The sequence below is a fragment of the Chlamydotis macqueenii genome, chromosome 7 (genome assembly GCF_036417535.1).
Source record: "Chlamydotis macqueenii isolate bChlMac1 chromosome 7, bChlMac1.mat, whole genome shotgun sequence".
NCBI classification, from domain to species: domain Eukaryota; kingdom Metazoa; phylum Chordata; class Aves; order Otidiformes; family Otididae; genus Chlamydotis; species Chlamydotis macqueenii.
In genome coordinates, this window is record NC_141562.1 from 25945078 (window position 1) to 25962141 (window position 17064).

A 17064-nucleotide genomic window follows, 5' to 3' on the forward strand; every position below is an offset into this window, starting at 1 on the left:
GTGATTGGCTGAGGGTGGCCACGCCTCGGAGCCCGGAGCCGGGGGGGGGCAGGTGGGGGCCACGTGGGCGGGAGACGGCGCGCGAGGTGTCTGGGGACTGCAGGTAGGGCCACGTGGGGTCGCGCCACGGCGCGCGGGGCGGGGCGGGGCCGGGCCGGGCGGGGCGGGGCGGGGATGCCGTGCCGTGCCGTGCCGTGCCGTGTCGTGCCGTGCCGTGCTGTGCCGTGCCGTGCCACGCGGGTGCAGGGCCGTGCCGTGCTATGGGGGACGTGCAGTGCGGTCCCACGGAGGATGCGGTGTAGTGGTACGGGGGAGAGCACGGCAGCGTCACAGAGGTGCGTCGTCAGTGTTAGGGAGGACATGCAGTGCCGTGCCGTGCCGTGCAGGGCAGTGCCGTGCAGGGCAGTGTGGCGCGGCGGGAGGGTGCAGTGCAGTGCGGTGCCGTGGGAGGGTGCAGTGTGGTGCCACAGGGGATGCAGTTACCAGCGGGGACACGCGGTGCAGTCACGGGAGGGTGCGGTGCCACAGCGGGCGCAGGCAGTGTCCGGTGCGTGGGAGGCTGCAGCGTACACCCGTGGGGGCGTGCAGCGCCGCCGGGGTCCGTGCAGCGCCGTGCCGCGCACACGCGGGGGGAGGGCGCAGTGTGGGGCCCCCAGCGGGGAGCGCAGACCGGGCAGGGCGGTGCGGCCCCGGGGAGGGGGCGAGCTGCGCCCCGCAGTGCTGCGCCCCGCAGGGTCCCGCCCCAGGGAGGGGGTGCCTGGTGCTGGGGGGGCGCAGCGCAAGCGGGGGGATCCCACGCAGGGAGGGCGACGTGCGAAGCCGCAGCCTGGGTGCAGCGTTTGGCCCGCAGCAGGGGTGCAGGAGGCTCCTGGGCTCGGGGCTGCTGAAAGTCCAACTTTCCTGTTAAATATAAACCCGCCGGCGGCTCTTGCCCCGTTAACCGCCCCTGCGGCCCTGGCAGGCCCGCACCTAACGGGCGAGCAAGGCAGGATCCTTCCAAGCCACCTTCTCCCCCTGCCCAGATCTGTGCTGAAATGGCCACCGTCCCACTCGGCTTCGACATCAACGCCCCGCGCTGGGACCAGAGCACCTTCGTGGGACGCCTGAAGCATTTCTTCAACATCACGGACCCGCGGACGGTGCTGGTGCCCGACGAGGAGCTGGACCGAGCCAAGGCGCTGGTGGAAGGCTGCAGGTGAGGGGCCGATGTACAGCTGGGGCAGGAGCCATCCCTGTGCCCGTGTCCCCGACCACCCTGCGGGGCTGCGGGGGGACGGAGGCAATCGTTCCCAAGCGGGCGCACTGGGATGTAACATCTGTTGGAGGTGGTTTTGGGGGAGTTTCCCAGGCTTCTCCCAGGAGCCTCAAGCCGGGACAAGTTTCCCTTGTGGGAGATGTTTCCTTTGCCTTTCATGTTTGGCGCCCAGGGCTCCGTGACCCGGCAGTGCCAGGTGCCGGCAGGTCTGTGCGGCTCCCCTCACTGGGCTCTGGGCTTGCAGGGCCGGGCTGGTGCCGCCGGGAAGCAGCCGGGAGCAGTTGCTCTATGCCAAGAAGCTGTACGACTCGGCCTTCCACCCCGACAGTGGCGAGAAGATGAACCTCATCGGGAGGATGTCCTTCCAGGTGCCAGCGGGCATGGCCATCACCGGCTGCATGCTCCAGTTCTACCGGTGAGCTCCTGGGGATGCTGGGCTGGGGATGCAGCCCTGACAGCCCCCAGCCACTTGAGGGGTCCCTGATGGCTGGAGCATGGCCAGTCTGCCTCCTCTGGGGCTGGCTGATGCCCGAGGCGTGCCCATGGCTGCTGTGCCTGCCCGTGTCCCAGGGCCGAGCCCCGTGTCCCTGTGCCCTGTCCCCAGCACCCAGCTTGTGGTGGAAGCACTGTGGATCCTCCTGGCCCCCAGTATGGCTGGGGATGGTCTGGCTTCACCCTGAGCTCTGAGCTCAGCTCAGCTCTTCCTGGAGCCCCTGTAATTATTAACGCAGCCAAGTCCTGCGTGGCTGCTGCTCTTGCCCTGTGGACCATAACGGCCCCTGAAACCGAGGACCAAACATGCCCCCAGGGCCAGGCTGCTCCAGAGTCCCCAGCCAATGCCAACAGCCCCTTGCATTTCCCTTCTGGAATGGCTGCTGGGGGGTTGAGTGATCCTGTCACCAGTGCAGACACTGTCGCACAGACACTGCCTTTCCCAGTGGATTCCCATCCCATCCCACTCCTGTTTGCTGGACTGGTTTGCTGGTTGGTGCTGAGGTCCAGCCTAGGTAGGGGATCTCCCAGTGCTGATGGATTACCCTCTTCCCAGCCCATCTCCGCTCTCCTGCATCCCAAAGCTGACTCGGACCCACATCTCCCCATGTCCCCTCCTGCTCCACCTCAGTGTCCCTCAGACAGGCAGGAGTCCCGGTGCTCTGGTCAGAGCTACCTCTGTCCCCGGGTGCGCCCTCCTTGCCACTCCCATTGACAAAGGCTTATCTCAGCCCGGCAGGGTGGCTGCCGCCCTGTTGAGAGCTGGGTCTTCTACCCCTGTCCGAGAGCCCCACAGGGCTGAGCCCCCTCCTGTGCTCCCCAAAGCCCTGCGGCAGCCATGGCTTTGCCGCAGTGCTCAGTTTCCCTGGGGAGACACCAGGACAAGAGCATCAAGGGCATCTTAGCTGTTCCTCCACCAAGCCTGGCCATGGGCACAGGCCAGGTGTCCCTGATGGCCTGCAGGTGCTCTCCTGGTCCCTTCCCTCTGCAGGACGGTGCCTGCCGTGGTTTTCTGGCAGTGGGTGAACCAGTCCTTCAATGCCATCGTCAACTACACCAATCGCAATGCTGCCTCCCCCATCTCGCTGAGGTGAGTGTGCCCCATGCAGGACAGAGACCCTCTGTGTTGGGACCCCGCCTTATGCTCCGTAAAGAACCCCTGTGCCCCATCTTGGGCACCAAAGGAACAGAATTGATGAGTCGGTGTTTCTTTTCTTTCCTTTCTTTGCAAATCACTGTCCAGGCAAATCGGGGTGGCTTACGTCACGGCCACCGGTACAGCCCTGGCCACTGCAGTGGGACTCAACCTTTACACCAAGGTACGCCGGGACGGGTCCAGGTGGGGCAGCTGGCCGCATCCTGCCCTCTCGCACTGATGACAGCCTGTCTCCCGCAGCAAGCCCCCCCCTTGCTGGCCCGCTGGGTCCCCTTCGCAGCCGTGGCTGCTGCCAACTGTGTGAATATCCCCATGATGCGGCAACAGTAAGTGCCACGCATGACTGGGACGCTCGAGGGACGCGGCTCCTTCTGAAGGCGAGCCAGTGGCAGCCAGGCTCCTGGGCTGCTTGGTCACCCTGCCGCGGTTTCCTGTCCCAGGGGCTGGAGGGGGTGGAAGGACGGGAGGTCAGACAGGGTCTGTGTGTTTGTGGTGCCGGGTCTCTGGTGGAGGGTGCTGGGTTGGGTGGCTCAGCCTCTGCGTGGAGCAGGAGGGGGATTTTGGGCTGAGGATAGCCATTCTGGGGTCTGGGCTGGAAGATCCCTCAGACCCAAACGTCTTCTGTGTGTGGTCATGGGAGAGCCCAAATCTCCGATATCTTGGTGCTGGGACCCCCTAGATGGGGCCCATGTGGAGACCTGTGTCTGCTGCTCGGGGTCCCCTGTGGGTCACGGCACAGGCAGATGGGGTGCTGTGTGGGGACTGTCCCCCGGCCTGACTGCGGGTCCCAGGCCGGTGTCTGTTCCCCAGACGGCTGGACCCTGTTTGCAGTCGTGCCCTGAAGATGGCAGCATCGGCTGGGCTGGGGACCCGGCACCCCGGGGCGGTGGAGCCCCGTGCCCTGGGGCCAGGGCTTGTGGGGGCCAGGGCTGGGGGCAGCCAGGGCTGCTCTACCAGCACAGCACAGGGGACCCCTTGGCACTCCCTCACCCCATTACTGTGTCCTCCTCACGACTCCCTGGCCATTCCAGCCACTGCTCACCACTGTCTGTCCCGTCCAGGGAGATCATCAATGGGGTGACAGTGACAGACGGAGACAACAATGAGCTCGGCCACTCCAGGGTGAGTCTGGGGATGGGGGTCCGGGTTGGAGCACGGCACGGCAGGGGCTCACCCACTGCTCTTGCTTGTAGAGAGCGGCGGTGAAGGGCATCACGCAGGTTGTGGTCTCCAGGATCACCATGGCAGCACCGGGCATGAGTGAGTGTGGGGTGGGAGGGTGGGGGGCCGGACCAGGGGCTCCCCCAGGATCTGCCACCTCAGCCTCCCCTGCCTCAGTTTCCTCCAGGGAAGAAGAGGGAGGGTGGCCCTGCAGCCCAGGTGGCGTTTGGTCTCATCTCACTGATGGAGCTGTTCCCGCCATCCTGCCATTCCCATCAGAGTCCCCAGCCCTCCCCATGCCAACTCACAGCCCAGGGGGGACGTGGCATGCTCCCTTGGTGGTTGGGTGCCATGAGGACAGCTCTCGCGCTCTCTGGCCCCGACTCTTCACCCCACAGCCCCATATACCCTTGCCCTTGTGGGACTTTTGCCATGCTGCAAGCCCAGCAGATGGGATGGGAGCACGAGGAGTGCAGCGTGTGCTGCTCAGGTGGGGGTCATGGTGTGCTGCTCATGGATGGGGTCCCATGCCAGTGCAACCAGCCGCTGCCATGGCCTCTGGGAGGAGGGTCCTGCTGGGGCAGCCCTGCAGGCTGTCTTGTCGGGGGGACCCTGACCTCTTTTTTCTGCACGTAGTTATTTTGCCCATCATCATGGAGCGACTGGAGAAATTCCCCTTCATGCAGGTGAGCCCAATTTTCTCCTGCTGTGGTTTTCCAGTGGGTCCTGCGATGCCCCAGCCCTGCTCTCAAGCTGCCGAGATGGCTGGGGATGAAATGGGGGGGGTTGCAGAGCCCGGCTTGCTTTGCCTCCTGTTCAAGTCACTGGTACACCAAAGATCTCTCGGGTGCCGTGGAGAGGCTGCGGGAGGGTGGCAGGGGTCAGTGGCACCCCGGAGGTGTTGGGCATTCAGCCCTGTTGAGGGGAGAAGTCTCCCCACCCCATGAGCCGGGCTTGCGGTGAGGCTGAGGACTCACTCCCAGCTCTTTCCTTGCAGCGGATACGGGTTCTCCACGGGCCTCTGCAGGCGCTGCTGTCCGGGGGATTGTAAGTATCTTGCTGCTTGAAAGCCTGTGGATTCCCAGAGCGCAGCACCAAGGGGTGCTTGAAATCACCCCAAAAAAAGATCTCTTTCCCAGCAGGGGATTGCAAAGCTGCTTGCCTCTCAGCCTGGTCCTTCCCCAGTTACTGGGAGCTGTGGACCGTGAGCAGCACTTCTTGGGCTGCGATCTCTGTGGCTGGGGGGCAAAACGGGCTGTGATCCCCAGCACTAACACTTGGCTCTTCTCTGTCCCACAGCCTCCTGTTTATGGTGCCAGCAGCCTGCGCCCTGTTCCCACAGAGATGGTACCTGTCCTGCTATTTCCCGCTCCTTTGTGGGACCTCTAGACCCTTTCTCGTCCCCTAGCAGGAGAAGCATGATGGGCACCCACCCTTCAACCCGAGACAGCACCTGCCTGTACACGCTGGTGCCCTGGGCAGCAGGACAGCGTGTGCCTCCCCTGCTCTGTGAGCTCTGTGCTGGGAGAAATGGAACCCTTAGCCCCATGGGCAGCTCTCTGCTCCCCCCAGCACTGGGAGTGGTGATGCCAGGGATGGGTGGTGGGTCTTGACATGAGCCTGCAAGGTCCCAGGGACTGCAGGGGACCTCGAATGGCAATGGGGAGGGAGGGTGGCCTGGCCGGTCAGTGATGATGACTGCAGGTCTCAGTGTCTGTCCCCTCTCCACACAGCTCCCTTGCGCTGACTGACCTCGAGCCAGAGCTGCGTGACAGCATCGTGGCCAAGCATGGGGACAAAGTGACATACGTCTATTTCAACAAAGGACTGTGAATGGAGACTACCTTGGGAGCCATCACACCCCTCCGGCCCCCTGCCACCACCGGCCCTGTTGTCCCCTGAGCAGGGCTCAGAGGCACAGTCCAGCCAGATCTGCCCCCCAGCCCAGCACCATTTCTGCTGCCTCCTTCCCTTGGAGAGGCAGGATCTTGCTCTGGGTGCCCAGCTTGCAGCTTGTCCTGAGCTTCCCTTCATCTGCTGCTGGCCATGATGGCCGTGGTTCCCGTGCCTTCCTCCTCCCCTGCGCAGGAGGATCTGCCCAGCCTGTCTGAGTCTTGTGCGGTCACTGGGCTCGGCCCTGCGAGGCACCAGGCTCCCTCCCTCGGGGCTCAGAGCACAGTCCTACCTCCGAAAGCAAGTGCCCTACCATTGTACCAGGAACCAAACCACGTTGCTGCCTTAAATCACCACACTGGCCTCTTACCAAGAGCTGGATCACGTCTTGGCAGGCAGGAAGGGACCTGTCCCCTCTGCATAGGGAGCACCCCAAAGTCCAGGGACCAACACTTGAACCATGCCTTCCTTGCTGTTACATTCAGGTCTTATTCACTTTGCAATTGCCACAATCTAGGAGAGAAATAGCTAATTGTTTTTAAGCACTAATTTTTGCAGTGTACCCATTCCTCTGCACACGAGAGCAGCCGTCACCCTTGTCCTGCATCTCACTGTCCTCAGAGTAGGACCGAGGACCTGCAGCCTTGGGGGACAGTCTGCTCTGGTTCCCATGGACAGAGGGAAGGACACACAGGAGTCACAGAACCATCAGGGCATTAACTCAGGCTCTGAACAGGAACACTGCAAATGGCAGAGAGAAGGGCTGAAAAATAAAATGTGGCGATTTTTAAAAAACAGCTGCAGGTTCTGCTTTTGGCTGGTCTCTGGGTGTCTGCTTCCCTGGGCAGGTCTGGTATGTGGGTGTCATGTCTGCCTTGAAAGGGAAAGCTGTGGGCTCTGTGTCTGACCAGGCACCAGGGTGAGGGTCAGCACAGAGGCCAGGAGAAGGGGGAAGAGCCATGAGGCTCTGTAAAGGCTGGTATAAGCCCTGAAACCCTTGGGCATCTCATAGAACCTTCTCCGAGAGACTCTTGGGGCTGCCAACAGTCCTGAAGCAAGTGACAAAGGGAGGAGGGAGGTGACAGTGCTGTGCTCATGATGACTTTCATCCCATTGGGTGTCTGAAGGGATGACACTGGGTGACCCTTCCTACACCCATGGGTGCAGTTTGTCTTCGCCTGGCAGGTTTGCACAATGCTAACCTGGGTCTGCCATGGGGCCTCTCCCGCTCCCAAAAAAAAGAGCAGCTTGAGTTTGCTGCAGCCTATTCTCGGAGGAGGAAGGAGCCCCAGTACTTAGCCCAAGTCCTGGGCTAAAGTCACTGCTGGCAACCAGCTGCGTCCAGACTCTGCTTGATCCTGCATGAACATCCCTCAATGGGACAAGTGTGTTTCTAACCACCCATATGATGTGGCTGCTGGGAGAGCCCCATAGCCCAGTGGATGGTCCACACTCATCCCTCCAGCCAGGGATATGTGTCAGATCCCCAAAGGCAGCAGCATCCCCGCACCAGCTGCATGCTCGAGTGGAGACAGGGTCTGCAGCCAAAGGGCTTTTTGGCATTAACCACTCTGCTCCTACAGAGAGAGCAGCCAAATCCAAAATGTACTTCTTGAAGGGCCAAGGTTTGCTTCTGCCCAAGCTGCAACAGGCAGAGGATAACGTCTCCAACTGCATGTAGCTACAGCTAGAAAGCCGCACAAGAGCTCTGAAATAATTAATAGGCCAGTGGAAAGTAGGAAAACATGTTCAATCTTGTGTATCTGTTCCCTGGGCATTATTCGATCCCAGGTTAACGCACAATTAAAATATTAGATAAGCATATGAAATGAAACAGATATCACTCCTGTTGGGAGTGGGAAGAAGCCACAAAGAGACATCTTTGCTCTCTGCTTTTCTTAAGCTCCTTAACTTAAGCTGCTCTTGCCTTACACTCAAAACTGCTTTGAGCACTTTTAGGAAGGTACCTGTAGCAGCCTGGACTGTATTTGGGTCCAAGGTGCCTCTTGAGAGCATGGCAATGCTTGCAAAACAATGTGCCGCAGCGCCCTAGAACCGCCGCATCGCAGCCACGCTCTTGCTGTTGACCCTTCCCGTGTTCGCAGTGCGTGAGGGTCCCGGCAGGGCAGGGGGCTCTGTGGACAGTGATGCCAGGGCAGCAGCCACTTGAAGCCAAGGCTGGGACTACGTTGGAAAACCTCAGTGGTTTTATGATTTCTTTTTTCCTGTCCCCAGGCATGCTGGAGGGCTGACGGAGCAGGCGGACCCTCTGAAGAGTTATTGCCATCTCGCACCAGCTTCCCCCCTGTCCTGGGGAGTGGGACATGGTGCAGTGTGTTGCTCTTGGACAGAGGAAGAGGGTTATTCTGGGCCTGGAGGACTGGCAAGCCATCTTCAAGCCAGACCTCCCCCCTGAGCTTATAGCAGTGGATTCCCTCTTCAGATCGACATGGATTTATGCCAGCTGACAGTTTAGCTCAGCAAGGTTTCTAGGTTTCTAGGTTGTAGCTGGAATCTCCCCTGGAGGATTGAAGTCATCTCAACAGCTCATGTCACTCCCATGTTGGGAGATGGTCGCTGCAGCTGGTGCCTGCCTGCATTCCTCAAAACCACAGTAACTCCCCAGCCTGCCTTGGTCTCACTGGGGAGCAGAGGACTTGCAGCCAGGCTGCAGCCAGCAAGTCCCCGTGCTGCCAAGGGTGGCTCTGGCCAGCCCTGCCTCCATTTCCCATTGCTGCAACAGGAAGGAAACCTCATCTCCAGGAGTCAGAACTGGACTCATCCCTGTTTGTGAAGCGCTCCAAGTGTTAATTGCTCTCCAGGGATGAGTCACACTTGATCTGGGCTTGTCCCTGCTCTCGTGGGCTTGCCACCTTCTCCCTGCTGTGCCTCTAATTTCAGGGCTAGCTGGGAACAGGAATAAAGCTCCTTTAATAACTGTGCATGGCCAAAATGTCAGTGCTCCAGCATGTTTACAACTTTCGTTCAAATGACAGCCAGACCAAAGACATCTTGTTGGGCTGCAGCAGAGCCCCGGGAGGGGCTGGGGAGGCATGGGAGGCATCAGCAGTCCCAGCAGGCAGGCCTGGCTCACTGCTCCTCGCCCAAAGGCTGGTGGAGGCTGGTGAACTGTCTGGCTACAGAGAGAGGAGCAAGCAGGGTGCATGTGCAATGGGTTAACTCCTGCAGCCTACGCCAGTGGCAGGCGGACAAGCTGATCCAGCAGGGTTAGGTGTGCCCCAAGTACTGCTCTGACTGAAAAATGTCAGGGTAGAAGATAAGCTGCTAAGTCGATTAGTTTTTTTTCTGGCTTTTCTTAACATGTTATCTAAGCATCTGATAAACCTCGTCATGCCACTCCTGTGCTGCCTGGTGCACTGGGAGCAACGGTGTAGAAAGCCCCTGCCACTACCCCAGAAACATGGGCCATCTCCACTGAGCTGTGAATTAACGCTGAGTGCCAGTGCCCCCACTTCTCCCAGGGGTGCAAGCCCGGGCGAGGGACCGCTCGGTGAGGACACACTGGGACCCACCCACGGTGGGAGATCCTCTTCTCCATGCTGCTCCCGTCTCCCAACCGGGCTGGCACCAACACGTGGCTGCCCGCTGGGCGCCTCGAGTCCAGCCCTGTGCCACTGCCACCATTTTAGCACCATCTCCATGCCAAACTCCTCAGTATTCCCCAGGTCCAGGTGGGCTGTTTGGGTTTAGGGCCCTGTGGGTGCACTGGGGAGGATGCCAAGCAGGGATCACTATGACTGGGTGTGACCAGGTGAAAGAGGGATGAGTGACTGGCTGCCTTTGGGATGTCAGGGAGGCTGCAGCAGTCCAGAAGGTGCTTGCGCACCTCTCTTTTTGCAGTCCCCAGTTGTGCCCCCGGGAGTGCATTACACTGGGGGTGCAGCGCCCCCGCACCCCTCTCTAGCCAGTTCCGCCACTCTCAATATGGCAGCTCTCGTCCCGCTCCAAGCTCTCTCCCCGGTGCGCCACACTCAAGATGGCAGCTCCCTGCGCACGAACCCCGCCCCTCCCGGTTCTGCCTAAGCGACAGCACGCTAAGCCAATGGCGAGCCAAGTGGCGTGCCGTCCGACCAATAGGTGACCGGCTGGGGCGGAGCGGGGCGCGGGGTGCCCCCTCGGCTCCCGTCCCGGGCCGCAGTCGGGCTGGGGAGGCGGGGAGCGGGGGGTGGGGGGGATGGCGAGGAGGCTCCGCGCCGCCATGGCCTTGCTGCTGTTCCAGGCCCTGCCCGAGGGGCTGCCCGCCAGCGTGGAGCCTGCCCAGGTAGGGGCTGCCCCGGGGGGGCCGCCTGGGGGGGGTCGGGGGTCGTGCCGTGCTGGAGGGCTGTGTCCCTGGGGCGGGGAGGGGGCTGTTGGGGGCGCGCAGGCCTGGGGGGGCAGCGGTGTGAGCGCGGGGGGCTGTGCCCTCCAGGGTGAGGGAGGTGGCCTTTAGGGTACGGGGTCAGACTGGGCTGGCAGGGGGCTGGTGCTCTTGGGGCTGGGAAAAGAGGCTTTTGGGGGCCCACCTAAGGTTTGGGTAGCCCCCTTGGCTACAGTGAAGCTGGAGGAAATGCAGAGGTTTGAGTTTGGGGGTGCTCGTTTGTCGTGGTGATGGAGGGGTGTTGTAGGGATCTAGGTATGGGTGGCAGTGCCTGTTGGAGGTGCTTTGTAAGGCAGGGTGGCTGCAGGATGTGGAAGAAGGGTGCTTGGTGGTGGGTGACTGGAGGTTGTGGGAAAGGTGGCTATAGTGAGGGCAGAAGGCTTGGGCTAGCAGGTGCGCAGGGGCCTGCGGATGGAGGTGCATGTATCTTTTGGGGGTGGCAACAGAGAAGAAGATGGCCTCTGAGGAAACGGGACAGAAGGAGGTTTGGGATGAGCCATGGGGCAGCTGGCCAGAGGACCTGGGTCAGCAGGGAAATGGGACTTGTGTGATGCTGTACAGACCAGGTGAGCTGATCTTCCCATGGCAGGAACTGTGATGGGGAGGTTCGGTGCAAGCCTCTGCACAGAGGGAAGGAAGAGGGAGCGTGTTTCAAATGGATGATGGGAACCAGATGTTGTCTTTGTAGGCTCTGACCACCTGCTTACTACCTTCTTTGTGCCTGGAAAGGGTTTTAATTAAGTTGGTTCTATCTTCTTCTTTGCTTTACTCTGTTTCTTGTCTATGCTGCAATGTGTACCATTCAGATCTCCAGTGATGTTTTTGGGTCCCCCAGTGCAGATGCCTGTAAACCTTTCCCACCTTGATCTGTGTCACTCAGAGGACTGTACGAGGCCAAGCAACCTGTGCACGACTTGGATCTTATTGTTTGTGGAGTCAAGATGTCTTTCTCACCCTATGTAGAACATAGATCGAATATGATGACTTCTGATTTGATGTGGTGTATTACTTAAAAGGTACAGGTTGTAGTTTGCATTTGTTGAAAGTCTAAGCCAGTGGGATGCTGATCTGTGACTGTAGATCACAGATGCTGTGGGCTTCGTGGTGCTTAATGTCACAGGCGTGCAGATGGGGACTGTCCCTTCCAGAAGGGGTCCAGTGAAATACTTCCCAATGCTTCTGCAAGAGGAGGAGGTGAAGAGTTTGTCTATGACTACAGATGTTATTCCCCTTTTTGAATGTCATCCTCCTTTTCAGCGTGCTGAGAGCACCAGATCTACTTTATAAGCTATGTATTTCCCTGATGGTAGTGCCATCCCAAAGCTGCACCAAGGCTTAGATTTGGCCATTGCTACCTAGGGAGCCAGGTGCAGGATTGTGTTGAACCATGTGTTTTCCATGTTGTCTCAACTGCCTTTAACAGATGGAAGTCCTAGTGCTTGCTCTGTTTCATCTGCGAGCCAACATACATAAACTAAGCATATATAAGCACATTTCAGGTCCGTTTTGCTGACTGGTTGTTGCGGTATTCCAGCTGCAAGCAGTGGTCAGGTGGTAGGGTTATCTGTACAGAAGCTGTGAAAGTCTTCAACCCTATCCCTACTAATAAAAATACCATACCTGCTTTGAAGACTGTGAAAGACGCTTCCTGCCTTGTACAGCTTATACATGAGTCAAGGAGCTGGGAGAAGGAAGGAATAGGAAGTAGAAAAGGAGGAAAGGAAAAAGGAGGCGGGCATGGAAGCTAGGTTGCTTGTGGTATAGCTGCATACATGACTTGTGCACTGAATGGATAGGATATCCACCAGGAATAATCCTAAAATAATAAGTCTTGAGTACAATACATGAGAGTTGGGTAGAAGAGCTTTGGTGGCATATGTTTTCTTTAGAGCACTTAGATACAGATGCATGGTTTACTAATTTTCTTTTCATAGTTTGTCTATATAAAACTCTTGCGGTTTATTTTAGATCTTAAATGTAGACTCTGTCTGTCAAAAGGCTGGTATTATCTCAGTGCATATTACAGATTGACAGCTACCCACTCAAAAACGACAGTGGTAATGTAGAATATTGGAAATGAGCATGTAACAAAACTTTATCTGCTTTGGTGTTGCCTTATAGCCTGATTTCCTCAGAGCTGACGGGCTTGCAGAAGAGAGCTGCAATGGGGCAGTGCTGGACTTGGAAGATCTCTGCTCCAAGAGTTCCTATGTTTCTAGCCGAAACCCTGACAGTGTTTGCCTCTTGTCCTCTCTCCAGATCGTTGCTGCCCTTTCTGCCTCTTGCGACTGCTGCCTAATTCCATCTCTCTTGCAGACATTTGCCATGCCCTGCTTCCTTCTGCTGTCAGAGAGAGCTTATTGTTCGGGGTCCATGTCTCCTCGCCTGTAAAAACAGGCCCACAGACCTGGTGGTCTAAGGCTGGGAGGTGCTGCAGGAAATGTGTCCTCTAAATAATTCAGGAGGTGGAGCTGTACTGCCTAGCCGCACTGAACAAACATTCCCGAGAACACGCTGTACTCTGCAGGAGGGTCTGATTTTTCAGGTTAAAATAAGTCCAGGCTGCCTAGGATCTTCAAAGACCTTTCTTTTAACGAAGACTTGTCTGGGGTGGTAGATGGAGGAGAATGAAGATAATTAGCTCATCACCATCCTGAGTCCAAGTTGTTTAACTGTCTCCGTAACTATTAATTGCAGTTTCACTTGTAATTGGAGAACAAAACTCTGTTGACTGGAGTTGAAGCATTTATTAGTAGATTATGGGCAGACATATTGCAATTATGTAACAAAATCAGGATAAATGTCACAGGAAGAAGAAATCTAGCCATGTTCAGTTGTGATTGTAGATGTATAGCCTTAACTGCATACCTTAGCTGGGCACTCCCCCCTTGGTTTGAGGCAGAAGGAAGTGAGGAAATAAGAAATTAATATCTCTAAAACTGAGCTTGATCAAATTTGTAATGAAAAACTTCAAACATTATTCATTCTTCTATTGTAGTTTGTCTCTATGGGGCAGAGCAAAGGTTATTTGACTGCCTTAACTATCTGTCAGCTTCCCATGCCTGCAGCTTAATTATCACATAGTTTTCTCAACTGTTGTTTTCTTTAAAAACAAGAGATTTAAGTGAATGTTAACTATGTGACAAGTCTGAGGAATCTGTCTTTCTCTAATAAAGTGGTTTTGAGCCAAAATCTGACAGAAGCATGCTCTTCTTAAAGACCCATTTCATCCCAAATTAAAGAGTTTGCTTGAAGTACTGTGACTTGAGGGATGATTCATCGTTTGTGACAAAGAGGATGGATCCTTGCTTTAAGGAGGAACTCTGGCGTGACTGTCACTGTGGCTAACACCCCCGTAGCAGAGTTTCTGTCCAAGGCTGTGCTCTAGCTGTGACCACAGCCCTGATGATTGCACCAATATGGAGTTACTGTGCTACATTTGGGCGCTACATTTGGGCGCTTTTGGAGCATCACTTCAAGTAGTTTGTGAACGGCAAATTTTTAGTTATGCTTGTGTAAGAGAGACTCATCTCCTCATCTGTTAAATTTAAGACAACTATTTTTGATTAAGGTAATTAGTTGCAACTGCACTCCTATGTCTCCTGGAATGTACTGGGTCGTTCAGGAGGAGAGCTGCTTGTATAACCATAGGATATATTTTGTCTGCCATAATATCTTTGTCTGTGACTCTTGGTTTTTGGCTTGCTAATTTCCACAGTTTTGGCAGGAGGCAGCAGAGATCAAAGTACGGCCTGTACTTGCTCAGAGCAGGAACCTCTAAATAACTGTGCAGATTGGATTAAGGACTGCTCGTACCGTGATGATTATACCGCCACGAACTCCAGTGTCTCATCTGTATAGCATGCTTTCCTGCTGATTAAATTTTTTTGTTTGTGAGTTGCCCTCACAATTTCACACAACGCTGTGAGAATTTATCGTTGCATCTCTGCAGCTGTGCAGCAGATGGAAAGCCTGTTCTGAAAGTGTCCGATGCATCCTGGGGAGGAGTGTGGCAGTTTTCTTCAGGACAGTCAAAGCAACTCTGTGACTGGAACCTGTCACTGCCTTTCTGAGAATCTCCCTGCCACTCTCCAAATATTAATTAACAAAAATATAACGCTACCTGAAGAGTAAACTTGGGCAGCTTTTGTGGAGTCGTGCTGCACTGTGGGGGAACTTGGAAGGTTTCATCTGCCAGAGTTGTTTCGATACGGCTGGGGATTTTTTCCATCCTTGCAAGCCAGGCAGGATCAGGCCAGGTCAGCCTTGTCTGGCTAGTGGTGGCATGCAGTACCAACTGTATCCGAGTGGTGGCTCTGCTGGGGCAGTGCTGCTGGGCAGCAGGGATCCTGCCCAAAGTGGTAAGAGGAGTGGATGCACTCAATACCTGGCCACAATTTAACAACACCCTGGTTAAAACACCCATCGACCCCTCACTTGGATTCCTAGAAGTGCTGCTCCCTTAAGCATCTTCAGCAGTTGCTTTTTTTTTTTTGCTGCTAAAAGTGGGAACTGTGCACCTTTATATAGCTTTGTCAGCCTTTATTAACCCAACACTACGTTGAAGTTCACTTTTGTCTGTCTTTCTGTGATATTTGAAAGACATTAATGTAGGTAACAGTTTGTCTCTCTATGTAATCTTAAAATACATGGACATCCTCTGAGATAATGGGCAGTATATTTAGTAAATGCAAACAGCCCACTTTTTCTTTTTGCTTTTTTTCCCCTTTAAGTCATATTGGGAGGACTGGCAGGATTGGACAGACATTAGCTTGTGGCAAAAAGCTGGTGATGGGCTCATGATCTTCTGGCCTACTTCTCCATGCAGTGTTGTCTGTGCTGTGCCCTTTGGTCGTGGCTGTGCCTATACAAACGTGTCCTTGTCAGGCACATCCTGCGGTTCTAGCAACGCCGAGCTACTCGTGGCCTTTTGTTCTGTCTCCTGACAACGTGCATATTTGGTACTGGGTTTGGGGATGTTCCTCTAATCTGAGCTGCCCTGTTTTACAGGGTACAGAGTAAGAATTTGCCCTTTGTGGTTAGCTGTAAATAAATCTTCTTAGCATGTTAATGCATTTAACTGGTGACTTTATGGCTGTACATGCTCCTGTCTTGCATTTGTTTTAGAGGGTTCATGAATCCAAGATCACCGGGCAAGCTGCTCCTGCCAGGGTTGTGCCAGTGTTTTTGCAACATGCGGAAAAGGACTCGGCATGTCAGAGACATCTCAAGAACAGTCTCTAAGGCAGGGCTGGTGACAGTCTTGAAGGGCCATTAGTCATGGCAGGGCAGAAATGCTCATTGCACATTGCAGGACAACCTGATTGCACCAAATTTTGGTCTGTGCTTCCGAGTCGGAAGAAAGCAAGCACGGAGTGTGGGGCCGTACTCCTGAATGACTTCATGGAGAGATGCTAATGAGGAAGTCTGGTCCCTCCTTCCCCCTGCTGTCTTGTGTGACTTGAAAACTCACAGCTAAGAACATAGGTTTTGAGATGCCAACACCTGGGTGCTGTGGCAGCAGAGCTCTGACAGTCGATTGCTCGCGTGGCTGAGCCTGTGAACAGTGCACAAACATGCCTGAAATAACAGCTGGCTGGAGGGAACAGGCTTGTCAAGCAGGAATTGCATGCCCATACCTTGCCTGGGACAAGGCGTGTGTTGGTGTGGCAATCACAAATGATGCTGTTCTGTGATTTCGCAGGTACTGTTTGACTGCAAAGGAAGGCTCAAGGTGCTGCAGAGAACTTTATTCTCCTCTAAGGATGTGATTATCAGTGGGATCACTGCCCCCAGTATTATTTTTAGGTCCTGCTATAGTCTCTGCAATGATTTCTGAAACTGTAATGAAGCACTTTGCAGGAGGGGTTTTGCTGGGTGCAAAGTGGGGTGACACTGGCAGAACGATGCAGCAGACCACACCATTTAATGGCAGCGTGGCCAGTACTCCCTGCGATGCTGTGCCCTGAACAACACCTGTAAATAGAAAGGAGAGACTTTATTTTGTGTGGGGGCAGCTTGGTGGTGCTGCTGGTTTGCAGACCTCCTCCACTGAGCCAGAATCCATCCACTTGGCATCACTGAGTTCGGTCCAAACCAATGAGAAAAAAGGAAAAGGATGTGAGAGCTGGGTTGTGTAGATTTAGATGCAGTTTCCTGACTCTTCCTCCTTCTTCCTAAGCACTTATACACCAGCAGATTGTAAAACAAATCCAACCACTGACAGTCCACCAGCGGCTTGCTAGCAAGTGACCGCTTGAGCACGGAAGAAATCCCCAGTGCGTCAGCGGCCAGAGTTTTTGCCATTTAAAATGCTGCTGGCCTGTTGCTGATAATGGATTGCAGAGGTGTGGGTGGGTATGGTGACCAGCTACCAGTACTGACAAGGGAAGAAGGGACTTTTTTTGCCAAAAGTCCTTGAGTGGGACAGAAAGTGGCTTTAGCAGGAAAATGGATTTTGTTAATGCAAAGAAGATGGTTCACAGAAGGAGGTAAGCTTTATGCAATTACCAGTGTCTGTCTCCCTGTTATTTAATTTTGAAGCCACTGGACAACTTGAACCAAACTTGATCGGAAGAAAGATGCATAAGATTTCAACGGAATTCCTGAAAACAAGTAGGCACAGAGAGACCTTAAAAAAAGCGAAACAAAACAAAAACCATCACTGACTGAGAAGCTACAGTTGTGAGCTTATTAAGCACTGGGAAAATTGTGAGTCTGTGATTGACT

At 55.4% G+C, this 17064-nt stretch overlaps 2 protein-coding genes across 7 annotated transcripts in view; both read left to right on the forward strand.

Annotated features, from left to right (window-relative positions):
• The first annotated feature begins 87 nt into the window (after positions 1–87).
• SFXN2 (sideroflexin 2) lies at positions 88–6754 on the forward strand. Of its 2 annotated transcripts, none has more exons than XM_086752011.1 (12): positions 88–103; positions 1023–1195; positions 1500–1670; positions 2739–2837; positions 2991–3066; positions 3144–3229; positions 3965–4025; positions 4097–4163; positions 4701–4750; positions 5062–5111; positions 5364–5411; positions 5798–6754. In XM_086752011.1, the coding sequence occupies exons 2-12, from the start codon at positions 1035–1037 to the stop codon at positions 5895–5897; spliced, it is 969 nt and encodes a 322-aa protein (XP_086608137.1). In that variant the 5' UTR covers positions 88–103; positions 1023–1034; the 3' UTR covers positions 5898–6754. The 2 variants fall into 2 exon arrangements, with proteins under 2 accessions (XP_086608137.1, XP_086608136.1); XM_086752010.1 differs by lacking the exon at positions 88–103 and adding an exon at positions 215–335.
• A 3398-nt stretch (positions 6755–10152) lies between these two features.
• The window catches only part of WBP1L (WW domain binding protein 1 like), a 58739-nt gene continuing 51827 nt past the window's right edge, over positions 10153–17064 (forward strand). For 3 of the 5 annotated variants that reach the window (XM_086751941.1, XM_086751945.1, XM_086751940.1), the window contains exon 1: positions 10171–10239. In XM_086751941.1, the coding sequence (XP_086608067.1) occupies positions 10177–10239 (63 nt within the window). In that variant the 5' untranslated portion in view covers positions 10171–10176. Of the gene's footprint in view, positions 10240–17064 lie in introns of all 5 variants that reach the window. The other 2 variants (XM_086751942.1, XM_086751937.1) reach the window with 2 other exon arrangements.

Bases quoted from the DNA above. Each gene is read 5' to 3' on its own strand.
- SFXN2 (XM_086752011.1), top strand. From the start codon at position 1,035: ATGGCCACCGTCCCACTCGGCTTCGACATCAACGCCCCGCGCTGGGAC. The intron at 3,067-3,143 runs GTACGCCGGGAC...TGTCTCCCGCAG, and splicing joins GACTCAACCTTTACACCAAG to CAAGCCCCCCCCTTGCTGGC. The intron at 5,412-5,797 runs GTACCTGTCCTG...CTCTCCACACAG, and splicing joins GCCCTGTTCCCACAGAGATG to CTCCCTTGCGCTGACTGACC.